This window comes from Rhea americana, unplaced genomic scaffold (genome assembly GCF_003343005.1).
Source record: "Rhea americana isolate MKP2758 unplaced genomic scaffold, rheAme1 scaffold_168, whole genome shotgun sequence".
Lineage (NCBI taxonomy): Eukaryota > Metazoa > Chordata > Aves > Rheiformes > Rheidae > Rhea > Rhea americana.
The window spans coordinates 1,349,812-1,363,086 of NW_028185794.1; the positions used below are offsets into that span (position 1 = coordinate 1,349,812).

General features: G+C 44.3%; 1 protein-coding gene across 2 annotated transcripts; it reads right to left on the reverse strand.

Annotated features, from left to right (window-relative positions):
* Positions 1 to 12,611, reverse strand: ADPGK (ADP dependent glucokinase). 2 transcript variants are annotated; one of them, XM_085300738.1, is made up of 7 exons: positions 12,293 to 12,611; positions 9,315 to 9,540; positions 7,892 to 7,954; positions 6,399 to 6,519; positions 4,168 to 4,364; positions 3,344 to 3,442; positions 1 to 2,459 (listed from the first exon to the last, which is right to left on the reverse strand). In XM_085300738.1, the coding sequence occupies exons 1-7, from the start codon at positions 12,505 to 12,507 to the stop codon at positions 1,911 to 1,913; spliced, it is 1,470 nt and encodes a 489-aa protein (XP_085156864.1). In that variant the 5' UTR covers positions 12,508 to 12,611; the 3' UTR covers positions 1 to 1,910. The 2 variants fall into 2 exon arrangements, with proteins under 2 accessions (XP_085156864.1, XP_085156863.1); XM_085300737.1 differs by having other exon boundaries at positions 1 to 2,462.
* Positions 12,612 to 13,275: the final 664 nt, after the last annotated feature.

The window sequence follows — 13,275 nt, forward strand, 5'->3', positions numbered from 1 at the left end:
ATATTTTTTTTTATATATATATATAATTTTTTTCTTCAGAAAGACTAAAACAGATCTCCAAGTCCCATGCTACAATTTATCAAAAATAAGTTCTGGATAGAAAGACTTCCAGTGTTGAGACGATTCCTCATGGAGACAAATGCCAAGACCCACGGAACGATCAGGGTGGTCTAAGCTAGAGAAAAGCATAGTGCTGACTGGCTCTCTCCAGTACTACAAAACAGACTCTCCTCAGAGGGGAAGGAGAAGTTGTTAAATAACACAGAACACTGTCTGCCAGTGTATAAGTCAGTACAGGTTACTATAGCTGTCAATTTTTATCCTTACAGAGTTTTTGCAATGGCTTTTTCCAACAGGGAAACATCACTGACAGCAATGTGACATCAGTACTGTAAAACTGCTCACTCCAGCCAAAGTGATACTGACTCCATATCACTCCTCCCATTCAGATAAGTGACTTCAAACAAATTCTAGTACAGTCCTGGCTTGCATAGWTACACTGATTACATTTAATTTAGTTATACCGAAAAATACGTATGATAGCTATGCAAATACATTAAAGTTCCTGGCAGGAGACACGGACAACACAAGATCCTGTTATCGATCTCATGCAAAATATCCTGTGCAATTGATATAGGGTGCTACTATCAAGAGGGAAAAAATAAAAACAAAGTATTTAACAAGATTTCTAAACTAGCTATGCCAAGATACTAGGCATCATTTGGTGATRAGACACACAAGTTCTAATTTCTTTTTCCATTTCAAAGGCTGTCCTGAGCAAAGAAACTATTATCAGTGACTTCATCCAAAATAAAAAGAAGAGATGCACTCCAATCTTACCTGGAAGGTGCCATCACAGCATTTTAGTCCCCAGAGGGACTGTGCCTAATAACCCTTCTGAATGGGACGCAGGGAAACTGAAAAAAATTGCCACAACAATTCTCAAACAAAATCTTAGGCTCCAGCATCTAATAGGTTTTTTTGTAAGATGAGCGAGATCAGATATAAGCACCTGCTATTAGGAAAGGAAGCAAACTGTGAGCCCCATTGGCTGAAACTCTTGGTATTTAGTGTATAACTTGCACAGGAAAGTTTGGGGATTATCCCAACAAGCAAATAAAGCTGTTCCCCCAAATATAAGCCCTGATTATCTTCACTTTTATTTACCCCAAATCTAAGTACAGGCTACTAGGGCTCAGTTGAATACCATAAATAACAGAGACAACCAGAGAGCTACCCAAAACAACCACTGCAGTCTTGAGTCAGGTTTTCTCTGTGCATTTAAGGAGTAGGTATGGTGTGCATCACATTTCAGGATCTCTGGCTCCCTCCAGTGCTGGGGGCACTGAGGYTGAGAGGTAATTTTGTCAGTAAGAGATTTCATCATCACACCAAGCAAGCAGAAGGTTTGCTCTTGCCCTGTAGCAATGTGCTGTGAGGAGACAATGCAAGAGCCTTTTATTTTTACTTTATCAGAAGCAAGAAAGGGCCGAGAACGGCTGTGGTCTCCCTGGGATTCATAAGCAGGAAATTCTCCTGGCTGCTATACTTTCAAGCACTAAGACAAGACTGATTCACRGTTACGAACAGCAAACCTACTCCAAACAGGGATCTGGATACTCATTTCCCGCTCCACATGCTTAAGACAGAGAAAAGCCRGTCTTTGCTTTAAAATACTAAAACCTCTGCACTTAAATGTGAAATGTTCAAGTCACTGCCAAGTGACTGGAATGTATCTGACAGCTTATACCTGGAATTATTCTTTGGCTCTTTTTCAGTTATATCCAGAAAAGTGTACACACCCTAATTCTAATTCTATTCCTATACCACCACTGGCGGAAGTCCTAATGAGAACACCRTGATTCCTCAGACACCATACAGTATTGGAGAAAAAGTTGGGTCTTAGTCTTCTACTGAAGATATACTTCTGAATATAGTAGTCCTTCAGCTGAAATAGCATCCCCAAGTCCCACGGTCCGGACAGGRTCTTTACACACCAAAACAGGCGTGAAGTGGAATGAGATGCCTTCTCTGTGCCAGCGCACTATTGGCTCATCCGGGTTTAAAGATATTTTGGAGGGTGCCTCTGTCTTGGAGGTCACAAACTCCAGAGGAGCTTTAAGAAAGACTTTGCTGGTATCAATGGTCTCTGTTGCACAGGCCTGCATCCCTGCTGCTCTAGCTCCAGCAGCCACAGCAGCAATCTGGTTGCCCCAGTACCCATCCACTGTAACAAGGATATGGTAAGCCAGGGTGTGGAAGTGGATCCGTGTGAGATCAGAGACCCTGTCTGTGGTTCTCCCGTGCTCCTTCAGGATCCAGAAGAGGATGTCACTGACTACACCCACATCAGGAACTCCATTCCAGGAAGCAAGGGAGGCATGGGGACCAGAAGCAGACTGTGTGAGGAACAGCAGCTCCTGCTCATTCAGCCCAATAGAGTTCACCAGGGGAAAGACCTGCTAACAAAAACACAGCAACAACAGTTTTTCCTTCGCACATAGAATCAGTGCGACTCCAGGGCTCTATCACCAATATACTCAGTAGAAGGGAGCACCCAGTTTCCTGGTAGGATGCAGGTACAATGTGTACAAGAATTACTTAGGCAGGAAAATGTTGAATGCCAAGTGTGTATGCTCATTTTGTGTAATAATTAATTTTCTAGACACGCACTTTGACATTAACCAGTAAAAGAACATCAGAGCTACAYTGAAACGCTCCTAACACAGCTCAGAGTTGTGGCAAGTTAAACAAAGGACCATCAGGATCTGCAGGAAAAATCTGCACAAAAATTTGACCAGCTGAGGATACTTGTCTCTGTGAAGCTGAGAGTGTTCTCCTGGGTCTGCTTCTCCTTTATGATTGCCAAAAATCTTTATTCATTTCAGAAAAATAGGTTGCACCTGTATCTGTATGGTAAGTCTACTGAATACAGCAGCTGAATACTTCCAAATTTGCAAAAGTCCTCACTCCTTGCTGAAAATGGCCTGATGATCAGCTGCCTTAGGGCCATCAAATTTTATGATACATTGTAACTGGAACTTCCCACTAATACTGTTTTCAAAGAAATCTCTTCTCTAAGCTAAAGAAAATGATCTGCCCTCTACTAAGGCAGAAGCCATTACAGCTCTCCTTTGTTGCAGAGGAGACTCTGATAACCTTAGTATAGGAAATCTTAAGTGTTCAGAAAGCAACAGTAGGCATTAAACRCATGTTCTTCATTTCTCTCCAACAGGACAGGCCTAATTCTAAGTTTTCATGTATATAATCATCTACCAGTTGTACACTGCGATGCTGAAGAAAAAATAACTGATAAAAGAGCATGTCCTATTGTTTTGATTACCTGATGCATAATGTTGCTCATAAGATCCTCATCAGTCATACTAGCCAATTCCAGGTGTATGGGAATGTCAGTAGGGATATCAGATAGGGAGGCCACAGCCTGCATAGAGAAAAAAAAACGATATAAAACTTCACACATGTTTTTTAATAAACAAAATGGACAAAGAGGTTTTGGCCCAGAGATGCACATTGTTTAATTTTCCGATATCTGGATTTAATCTGGATTCTATATGACATTTCTGACAAGTGCCCAGATGTACTGCTAGGAGARAGAAGTAAAAACAACCAGCAGCCTTCAGAATCCCAGAGCAGGAAAACTACATCTAATCCTAATCTGCACTCAACTCAGCATTTTTCTACTAGATTAAATCGGAGATCTCACAAACCTCATTGAATCAAGAACAGCACTCAGCTGAAAGATAGCCAAAGATCTGTAAATCAAGAAAAACTCAGCGTAGCTCATTTGGGCTCAGATAAGGAGATTCCCTCTTGTATTATCTAATGTAGACGAGGCTTAGAAAAAAAAAAAGTCTTGATTACAGCCTTGATCGTCTTAGTATTTAGGATAAAAAAAGTGCAATTCAGCCACTGGATAAGCTCCAATAACTAGGTAGATCTATCTCAACCACACAACCAGAGCATAACTTCTTTTTCCCCCTRGGCAACCCAGTGAACCCAAGAAACATTAGTCCTACAGGTCATGTTCTTTTAGCATGCTATAGCTATGTGGGAGATCTGAAGACATMGCCTTGAAGACAAGTTCAAAACTAGGAAACCAAAAATCTCCTTCAAAGCGTTTGTTGGAATGGAAGTTAAGTTTCTTACCTCCATAAGTCGTCTCTGTCGCATCTCCTTGCTCTGGCCCTCCATCATATGAAGTCCTGAGAGCACCACAAGATCTGGCTGAAATTCATCCAAGCTAGACACAAACACTTCCAACATATTTAAGGCGCCATTTGATACATCATGAGAAAAGATAAAGCGGTTCGCACTGGGTGCTTTCACTTGTCCCCACTCTTCCCCTAGGGTGCAACAAAGGATAAGAAATCAACTTTGTGCAAGAAGCAAATCGAATCACATATCTAGAGATTACTTTGGGATAGCCCGCTGGAATCTGAAGCCATGGTTTCACAACATGACTGTGCCAAATTAACAGCTACCTACTACCAGCAATGAGAGAGGTCTTTCTCTTTTTAATATCCTTTCCCATTCATTCTCTTCATTTGCTCCCTCTCTCTTGCTTAGATGCTTGTCTGATAAGGTAAATTCCGTATTTGTTTGGGTTTGCCAGCTTAGCTTTCTGCTGCTTTAATCAGTTGTGTTAGTTTGCTATGTAATTAGGTAAGCATCACAGCCAGCTCAAGGCAGGCAGCTGTAGCATGCAAAATGTATGAAGAGAGAGGAGACCTTCCCTTTTTGGGAACGGCCTAATAGTTTGACTCACACTGTATAATGAAAATATACCCTAACAACACTTGCGGCTCTTACTATTCCTGACTGCGCAGCTCCCAAGAATGATCTGCAGAATAGGGTTGGATCAGTGCTCAGTGTGCAAACTCTGCTTTATTCCTGGATAAGATCACAAACAAAAACTGTTTCATGGGCTCCACCTCCCGGAATCTGAGCCATAAGAAAACAGAGCAGCAACAGCGAGCCTAAAGAGGATACAAATTACACAAGTCACAGTCCAGCTGGTCAGCCCTCGCCAGCTCTCCCCATCCATACAAGCATCTATAGTCAGAGAGCAAACAATTCCCTGTGCCCATTATGCTAAATGGGCAAAAAGAAACGTAAAGGAATAAATAAATAGAGATGACAAGGGCAGCCTTGGAGAGGTAGAAAATGTAGAAAAGTGATATAGCATGATGCAAGCATTTTTTTTCTACTTATAAYTTTATAGATGAAATATTTTTGAACAGAAACTGTTGAAACACAAGCATTTTTGAGGTTACTGTGGACAACCTCCACCTGAGAACCTGCTTGCATGCTTGTTCACTCAGCTCTCAGACTGTATATTGGTTATACTGTAGAGAATATGACCAGTGTTTGTGGAAAATCCATTAAAACACATCAAAAGCAACAGCACTGCCTCCTCTTAAGACAAGGGGGRAAAAAAAACCCAAAATCTGACAGAGAGAGTTCTGTCCAGGAGAAAGATTCCCAGTGTAACTGCTTCTTACAAGATGGCTTCATTAAGAAGACATTTCTCACATGAACAGAGATGCTGAGAAAAGGCAACATCATATGTTAGCGTATCTTCCAATGAGGATACTATCAGGAGCCAGAAGAATAAGTTTAGTGTATTTTACACTTGCTACTGTGTAACAGCACTTCTCAGTTGTAATAAATTAGCCCTGGCCAGGAGTCCTAAGTGGACGCAGGGTGCTGCTCCATGTCAGTTTTGCGGCAGGAAAAGTTAATGTGGTTCTTGCCTTCCCTCCTTGCCAAATACTCCCTCTTCCGTCACACCAATATAACTATTTCTGAAACTGTTTTGAAACAGGATCTGTGAAGTGATTCAGGTTAAAAAACAGCAAGAAAAACTCACGCACACTTATTACAGCCATTAGATTAGGGGTAACCCTGAATTTCATCAGCATGCAGTTAAACAGTACCTCTGTTTACAGAGAGCACTAGTAGATCATTTTAATGTTGATATAGCTTTAGAATTATACCATCTGGCCTGCTTAGGATATGTACTTCATTCTAATGAAATCTACCACAGCGCAGTGAAAAGTCCACTGGGCTCCTATAGGTTATAGCATACAAGAAGAAAGAACCAAAGGGATGGCAATGGAGCAGCATGATTCAGCATATATAGTAACTGTATTACAAAGGGGGGAAAAAATGTTTCAGAAGAGCTGAAAATGTCTGTTYACCTACAATGTACATAGAATTATCAGACTAGCCCAGTGGCAGCTGCTTATATTATTAACTTATACAGTACTTCTGGAATTAACTGATTCAGAGGAAGTTCAGAAAAAAAAACTTTAAAACCACAAATATCTTATTGATATTCAGGGTTCCCATTTAACATTCAGCCTTTGGCAAGGTACCTGCTTGATACTCCAAGATAAGATGGAATTCATCTCTTTCCTGCATAGATTCAGGTGGCACAACTACATTGTCATCAAGTAGTTCATGAAGTTTAGGGCCAACTGGGCCACAAAGAAGGATCTAGAAAACAACAAAAGCAAATAAACAAACAAACAAATCAAGGCTATATCTCCTCAGATGTCCCCCCAGCATTTTGGTGCATCTAAATAGCTATTCTATTTTGTGGAAAGTCATTTTATTGATTGGTCCCAGATTTGTTCATCTCTTGCCAGCAGCAGCTGATGTGTAAGATATAGTCTCATACTGGAAAATGTATTACTGGTTACACATTGTGGGGAAACCCTGATTTAAGCCATCGCAGGATTAGAACCAAGTTCCATTCAGTCTTACAACCATACTGAAGGATGGAGGATCCTACACCAAACTGTTTCAAACAAAGTGGCCTCCACACAACCACCTGAAAACAGGAACYAAGTTTTACTAAACTAAGAACAAAAAATTAAGATACCATAAATATTTGGTATCTTAATTTGGTAAATATTTGGTTTATTAGACAGAATATAGAAGCCAGTACCTCTGTGGGAGCATACACAAGATACCATTGCCTAGACAATTAAAAAAGAAACAAATCAACTATGGCTTTTGAGTTTGAGGCAAAAGAACTAGCAGTTGTGCCAGTCCAGCTATTGCGACTACAACTCCTGTTGTTGAAGTATGAGATGACATAGCCAGGTACAGCTGTCCACAATGGGGCAGACTGCCCTCTTCCCACATATTCTTGCCACCTTCTAGTGGGGCATTTGCACGCGCGCAGCCCTGCGGCGTATAAGAACAGGAATCTGATCCAACTGAAAACGAGCCTGTCCAAAAAATAGTTTTCAGTCAGACSACATACCAGCACCATCGCAACAGATGAGGTCAAACAGGCAGCTAGCAATAATCCTGGATTGCCCTTTGCTGACTGCCTGAGCTCAAATTTAGTGTTAGTGATGGTCTTGTTCTGAGCAAGAGTTTGAACTAGAGACCGCCAGAGGCTTCTGCTAACCATGAAACCCCATGAAGTACTGCGCTTGACAGGGTTGGCTGAGATGTAATGACTGCCTGTCACTGAAAGAGGCAGTCTGTATCAACCTCCTTTTCTGGCCCCATGTTCCCTTACAGTTACAGTCAACTCTGGCACTCATCCAACCCTTTCRTGAGCCAGTTCAGGTCTCACTAAACTCAGAAGATAAAACTGATTGTCTTCTTACAAGGCTAGATTAACAAGAAAAAAAAMCCCTACTATTTTGGGAGTGAATCATGGTCTCTAGAAATTACAACAAGCCCTAGYTGTGCCACAAAGAAAGGCATCAAACTGCCCTTCAGAAGCACTGAACCATTTGACTGGTTCAACTGCGTTGTTCTACCATACCCTGAAAAATGGATTGGACTGCAAAATCTCCGCAATCTTATTAAAGACAAGTGAAGAGTATGTCGTTTCTTGAACACTTACCTTCAGGTCTGGATTTGCTGCAAGCTTCTGACCAATAAGAGCAGCGTTTCCTCCTACATAAAGCTGTAAAACAGATCAGGCAGATAYGGGAATTCCTTTGCTTTTTTTGGATAGCTTTATACATGCTTAGTGCTCCGTATAGGCCCAAGATTTTAGCAGTTAAGAAGAAGTTCTAGCATCAGAGAAGTTAATGAAGTTTGCTGGTGCTGAAGGCAAAATAATTTTACAATTCTGTAGGATCTGTTTTCAATAATTTCAGTTTGTCTTATTTTTCTTAAAATGTAATTATTTGCCTTCAGGTAACTTGCAACCCTGTACAAGTCCATTAATTCACAATATAAACAGCCCATACTTCTAGGTAACATATTTTCAGCAATTTGGAACTTATTTTTATTTGCAAGACTGACAGGCAATGATTTAAACTGTAACAATATTTCATCCAGTTTCAGATCAGTGTTAAACCTACTACCTGTGCTCACATAAAGTAAGCAGAACCTTGAGAGTTTCTTCAGGTGAGAAAGTTCAAACTTTCAGGTAAGAAAACTCCTACATGAGCTCCAAAACTCAGAAATATAGGTCATCATGAGGATCAGAGGTGCTCAAGTGGCTGAGAAAAGAATGTGGAAATTAACTAATCAAAAAGATTTATGTGACTACATTGAGGAGTGACAGAAAATAGGATATAGAAGATTACAGTTAATAATCAAATGATTGCAGAAAGGCAATGTAGCAAATACRGTGAGAAACAAGGCAACACAGGAAAATTTTGACTAATAAAAGGAGCTCTTCCTGATTATCAAAAGCAGCTGCCAAACTGCATATAAAGTAGCATTAAGCAGCTTGTAGAAATTAGCCAACTACCAAGTAGATATCAAGCCAGTACTTCAGAACACCCAATGTAAATTAGAGCAATAGAACTTTGCTTTTGGAGAAGGAGGCTTCAGAGAGATTATTAATTGCTTCTCATCACCCCTACTTCTAGAGGGAACTCAAATCCTGCATTATGAGCCAAATTTTATWGGAGTGTTTACAGCTCCTCATTCTTGAATGTATTTCCTTTCTGCCTACCTCGTGATAAGGTAGAGTGGCATCAGGCTCATCTAGCCTGGTTATATAGGTATAAYGTCTTCAGTATCTTCAAAAATATCTTCAGTAGTATTCTTACGGAGGCATTTTGGATTGCCAGAGCCAAATACACGCATTTCAATTTTAGGAAAACAAGCAAAGGACAGAGTGTTCAAAACTCTACTGTTTGGGGTAGCTGCAGAGAGYTCTGTGGGAAGTCATTAACACGCTCGAGCAACAGCATAGGTTTTGTCCTCCCAAATCATTTGCAGTCTCCCTAGAAGGAGACTAAGAGTCACCAAAGATGCAGAATATAAGAAACTACTTGTCAAACCTTATCTTCAGTTGGAAAACATACCTGTGCATCAGGATACTCTGAAGCTGTCTGTGCTATGTGGTGGAAAGACTCTGCATCACTGAAGAAGCGCTCAGCAGCTGCCCCTTTCTGCATGAAGTAAGCGAATGCTTCCTTCAGGTCCTGTCTGGAGTTCAAGACAGCATGATTTTTCCCATCCCCAGGATCAAGACCAAGTGCCTCTAACAGCTTCACACCAGACAGAACAACATCTAYGCAGGCGTTGACTCTGAAAGAGAGAAAGATAATGAATACTGGGAAAATCATGTGTATATTAGTGCACTTGCAAGATAATACAGTGACATCACTTCCCCGACTATAAGGATTGCTGTCAAGTTCTATGCAGCCCTCCTGATAAGCAAGAAAAGAAAAAAAAAGAGGGGGAAAAAAAAGGCAAAAGAAAAGCCGGGGGGAGGGGGGGAAGGAATCTGAATTTCCTGAAAAGGAATTTGAATTTCCTGAAATTCTCTACTGAAGTGTTCACCTCTTAACAGGTTTACTCAGCACCAGCATTGCAGGGAAGGGATGTAGATGTAAAATTCTACCRAAATTAGAACAAGAAAGCAGAGCAAGCTACTTGTATCCAAAGGTAGYTGCATATGTTGTGTTACACTGCGCGCTTCATTTCTTTCTCTTGTGCTTGCTCAAAAAAAAAACAGGCACAATAGAAATAACAGGAAAATTAAACCAGTGGCAGAGAAACAGCAACAGTAACAGCCAGAGAAATAAGAGGACTGAGCTCGAGCTTCTCTTAATAAAAGCTCTCCCTCCTCCTTACTGCTTTCCAGCAAGGAACAGAGGAATACTTATTTATTGTTAGCACTGAGAACACTGGTTTTCTATGCTAACAAGGGTTAGAACATTATCTTTATGAATACAAAGTTACCAAGATTTTTTCCCTTACTCTTAAAATAAGGAATTTTTGATGTACTTGTAGCCTACAAGCAATTCAGAACTGCTGAAAACAAAACTGAAAGTTTTTTTTTCAATTCAGCCTCTAGAGTTTCAACTACTGTTAACAAAACCAAGAACAAGCGCGCACACACAAAGACCCAACACTCCCCAAGCAGGCGGCTGCTGTTTATGAGAGGTAAGGAGCCCAATTTTTCAGCCAAAACATTTGAAAACCACACTTTCAAAAGTATCATCCCAAGTTTCTAGAAACAGCAGGCCTTCTTCTCTCAAACAGTGCAAAAAACAGAAAAGCTCTGAATATTAGGAAGCTACAAGAGCCATTTCAGCAAATCCAGACTTTACATGAAGCCTAAGCTGCAGCTCAAATCTTCCAGTCCCCATTTCTTCTAACTTTCTTATAAACAGACTGAGTCTAATTCAGAACAGAGCACACAARAACTTCTGGGCTGGAAGCAAGCCCCCAGGAAAGTTCTGCATTCCCTGCTGGTGTATTGTAGGGAATGTTTWTATCGCTTGTCCTTGTTTCCACTCCTTGCTTACAGACAGATACTGATATAAACCAAACTTTTACTGAGACTAGCCCAGTCACAACCTGGACATCTTTTGGAATTGTTTTCAACTATCAGTTATGTTCTTCTGTCCTATGCTTCTGTGACAGGGAGCCAAACTCTCCCCACCACCTTGGCAGGACCTCCAGCTTTGACACTCCAAACACCTGCAGCCTTTACCTACTTAAACACTGGAAGGGACAGGCACATCCCTCCTTCTCAGAGCCCTTTCTCGCACAATTCGGGCCACAGCACATGAAGGCTGCACGATACAAAATGAAGGAGAGTTTTCAGTGCAAAGGGTAATGCAGCTCATATTCTATCAGGAATCCTCTGCATCATGCATCACCTCATGCACTAAGGAGAGAGATATTCCCTTGCACAGCAAAGGAAAAAAAAATAAAGACACAATAGGGCTGAACAGCATTTCAGCTTCAATTTAATTGCAGGAAAAACATGAACAATCTTATATTTTAATGCAACATTAAAAATGCAAGATGACATAAACCCAGGTCACAATTCCCTCAAGTGAGACACCTCTAATCATCTTCCAACTGTCTTTCTTTTCCCTCCCTGCCACTTCTCTGCTAACATACTTCATGCTTTTAATATACTCCCTGAACAGCAGGGATATAGCACTAATGAACTGCTTCTGCTGATGAACTTTGAGGCCCTGGGTGTTCGGTGGATATCTGTATTTAGTCTCTTTAAAGCCAGGAAGAAAGCAGGAAATAAACTGGGGATAGATAACTGGCTCTTTTCCAGTGAAGGCAAGGCAAAAGAGAAGAGCAAATGAGGCACTGAAAAACCTGTTTGTCGCAGACAGCGATGCAGGGGAGAAAGCCTGCATCAGCCGCAGCACAAGAGCGAGACGGACTCCAGCTCGCAGCCCATCAGCTACGCAGCCATTAAGGCCCAGCAACTTTTTTCCAGCCCTTGAAGGTTGGATCTTCTAGTGAAAATCAAGTTATTCTGTTGTGCCCTTGCCTTCAAAAGGGAAGGGATCAAGCAGTGTGTGTAACTGCAGTGCTAGTGGTCAGACTGCAGACCGGCATGGGAGATCAACGTGATATTCCCAAACTTTTCCTTCACCCTCTTTCCAACTTACGGAGAGAAAGGCTTTGGACTTCCCCACGCACACGCGCGCGTTTTCAGTGCTCCTTCCTCCCGTCCCTGCCCTCTCTTCTTGCCTTCCCTCGCTAACGCCACCTTCTCTGCCTTGGCTCACCGAGGGCCGCGCTCCCTTCCCCACCGCGCCAAGGGCTCCCGAACCGCCGGGCCGCGCTCCCCGGGCGGCGCCTGCTCCGAGTCACCGCAGGAGCCGCTCGGTGCGAAACCGCCGAGGCGGCCTCGCCGACCGCCAGCTCCCCTCAGCGGAGGCCGAGCGGGCGCGTCCCCGCGGGGCGGGCGCGTCTCTCCCGCGCGGGGCGGGTGCGTCTCTCCCGCGCGGGGCGGCCTCGCCCCCCCGCCCCCCCCCGCCGCCAGGGGCGCTCGCGCCTCCCCCCCCCCGTCACGTACCCGACGGCCACGCGCGCCCAGCGCCGCGCGGGGCGCACGATGGCCGCTTGCCAGGCGGCCACCATGCGGCCCTCGAGGGAGCGGGCGCGGCGCAGCCCGCCCAGCAGCGAGGCGGAGAGGTGCTGCAGCGCCGATTGGGGCAGCTCGGGGCCCAGCAGGCAGAGGTAGCCCACGGCCAGGGCCAGCAGCCCCACGCACACCGACTTCTGCCACATCGCGGCGGCGCCGCTCCGCGCCAGCCCCTCCCCCGCCACGTCCGAGGAGCGCGGCGGGAGGGAAGCGAGCGGCGCAGGCCGCCTTACGCCGTCTCCGTAGCGCCCCGCCCTCTCGGGCCCGCGGCTGACGTACGGCCGCTTCGCGAATCGAGCCGGGCGCTACGCGGTGTACGTATCTCTGGGAGGGGCGCAGGCGTGGYGTGCGTAGCTGCGCTACGGGAATAGCGGGGAGCGCGCAGCGCGAGCGCGGGGCGCCCTGAGGGGCGCYGACGGGGCGTCGCGGCCTCGCAGGGCGCCCTTGACCGAGCCAGGTCCTGCCGGGGTTTCGGCACCCCGCCGCAGGCCGCGCTCTGGCTCTCCATCGGCCCCGAACAGGCCTGCGCGGTGGTTGCTGCTCCCCAGCCTCTTCCCTGTGCTCGCAGCRGTGCCTCGTGCTCCTGCGTCCCCAAACAGCCCTTGTGCAGCAAGCTAATCACCGACCTGCAGGCTGGTCCTGCCACAGGCTCCTCTTTAACATCGTCTTCTGACCATAGCTTCTGGCCTGGGTCCCTTTCACACCTTCTCCCTGTTGCGTTGCTTCGTCGGATGTCTGCGCCACCCCGTGCTGCGGTCCGGCGTTCCCATGCGGTGGGTTAGCAGGGAGCAACGGCAGAGCCGATTCTCTTTTGTCTGCTTCATCCCGTCGTGCAGGTGTTACAATGAGTTAAGAGGGAGGTTTCTCTTCTTAATGAGAGGAAAATATTCCAGGCTGCTTTAGAAATCACGGAG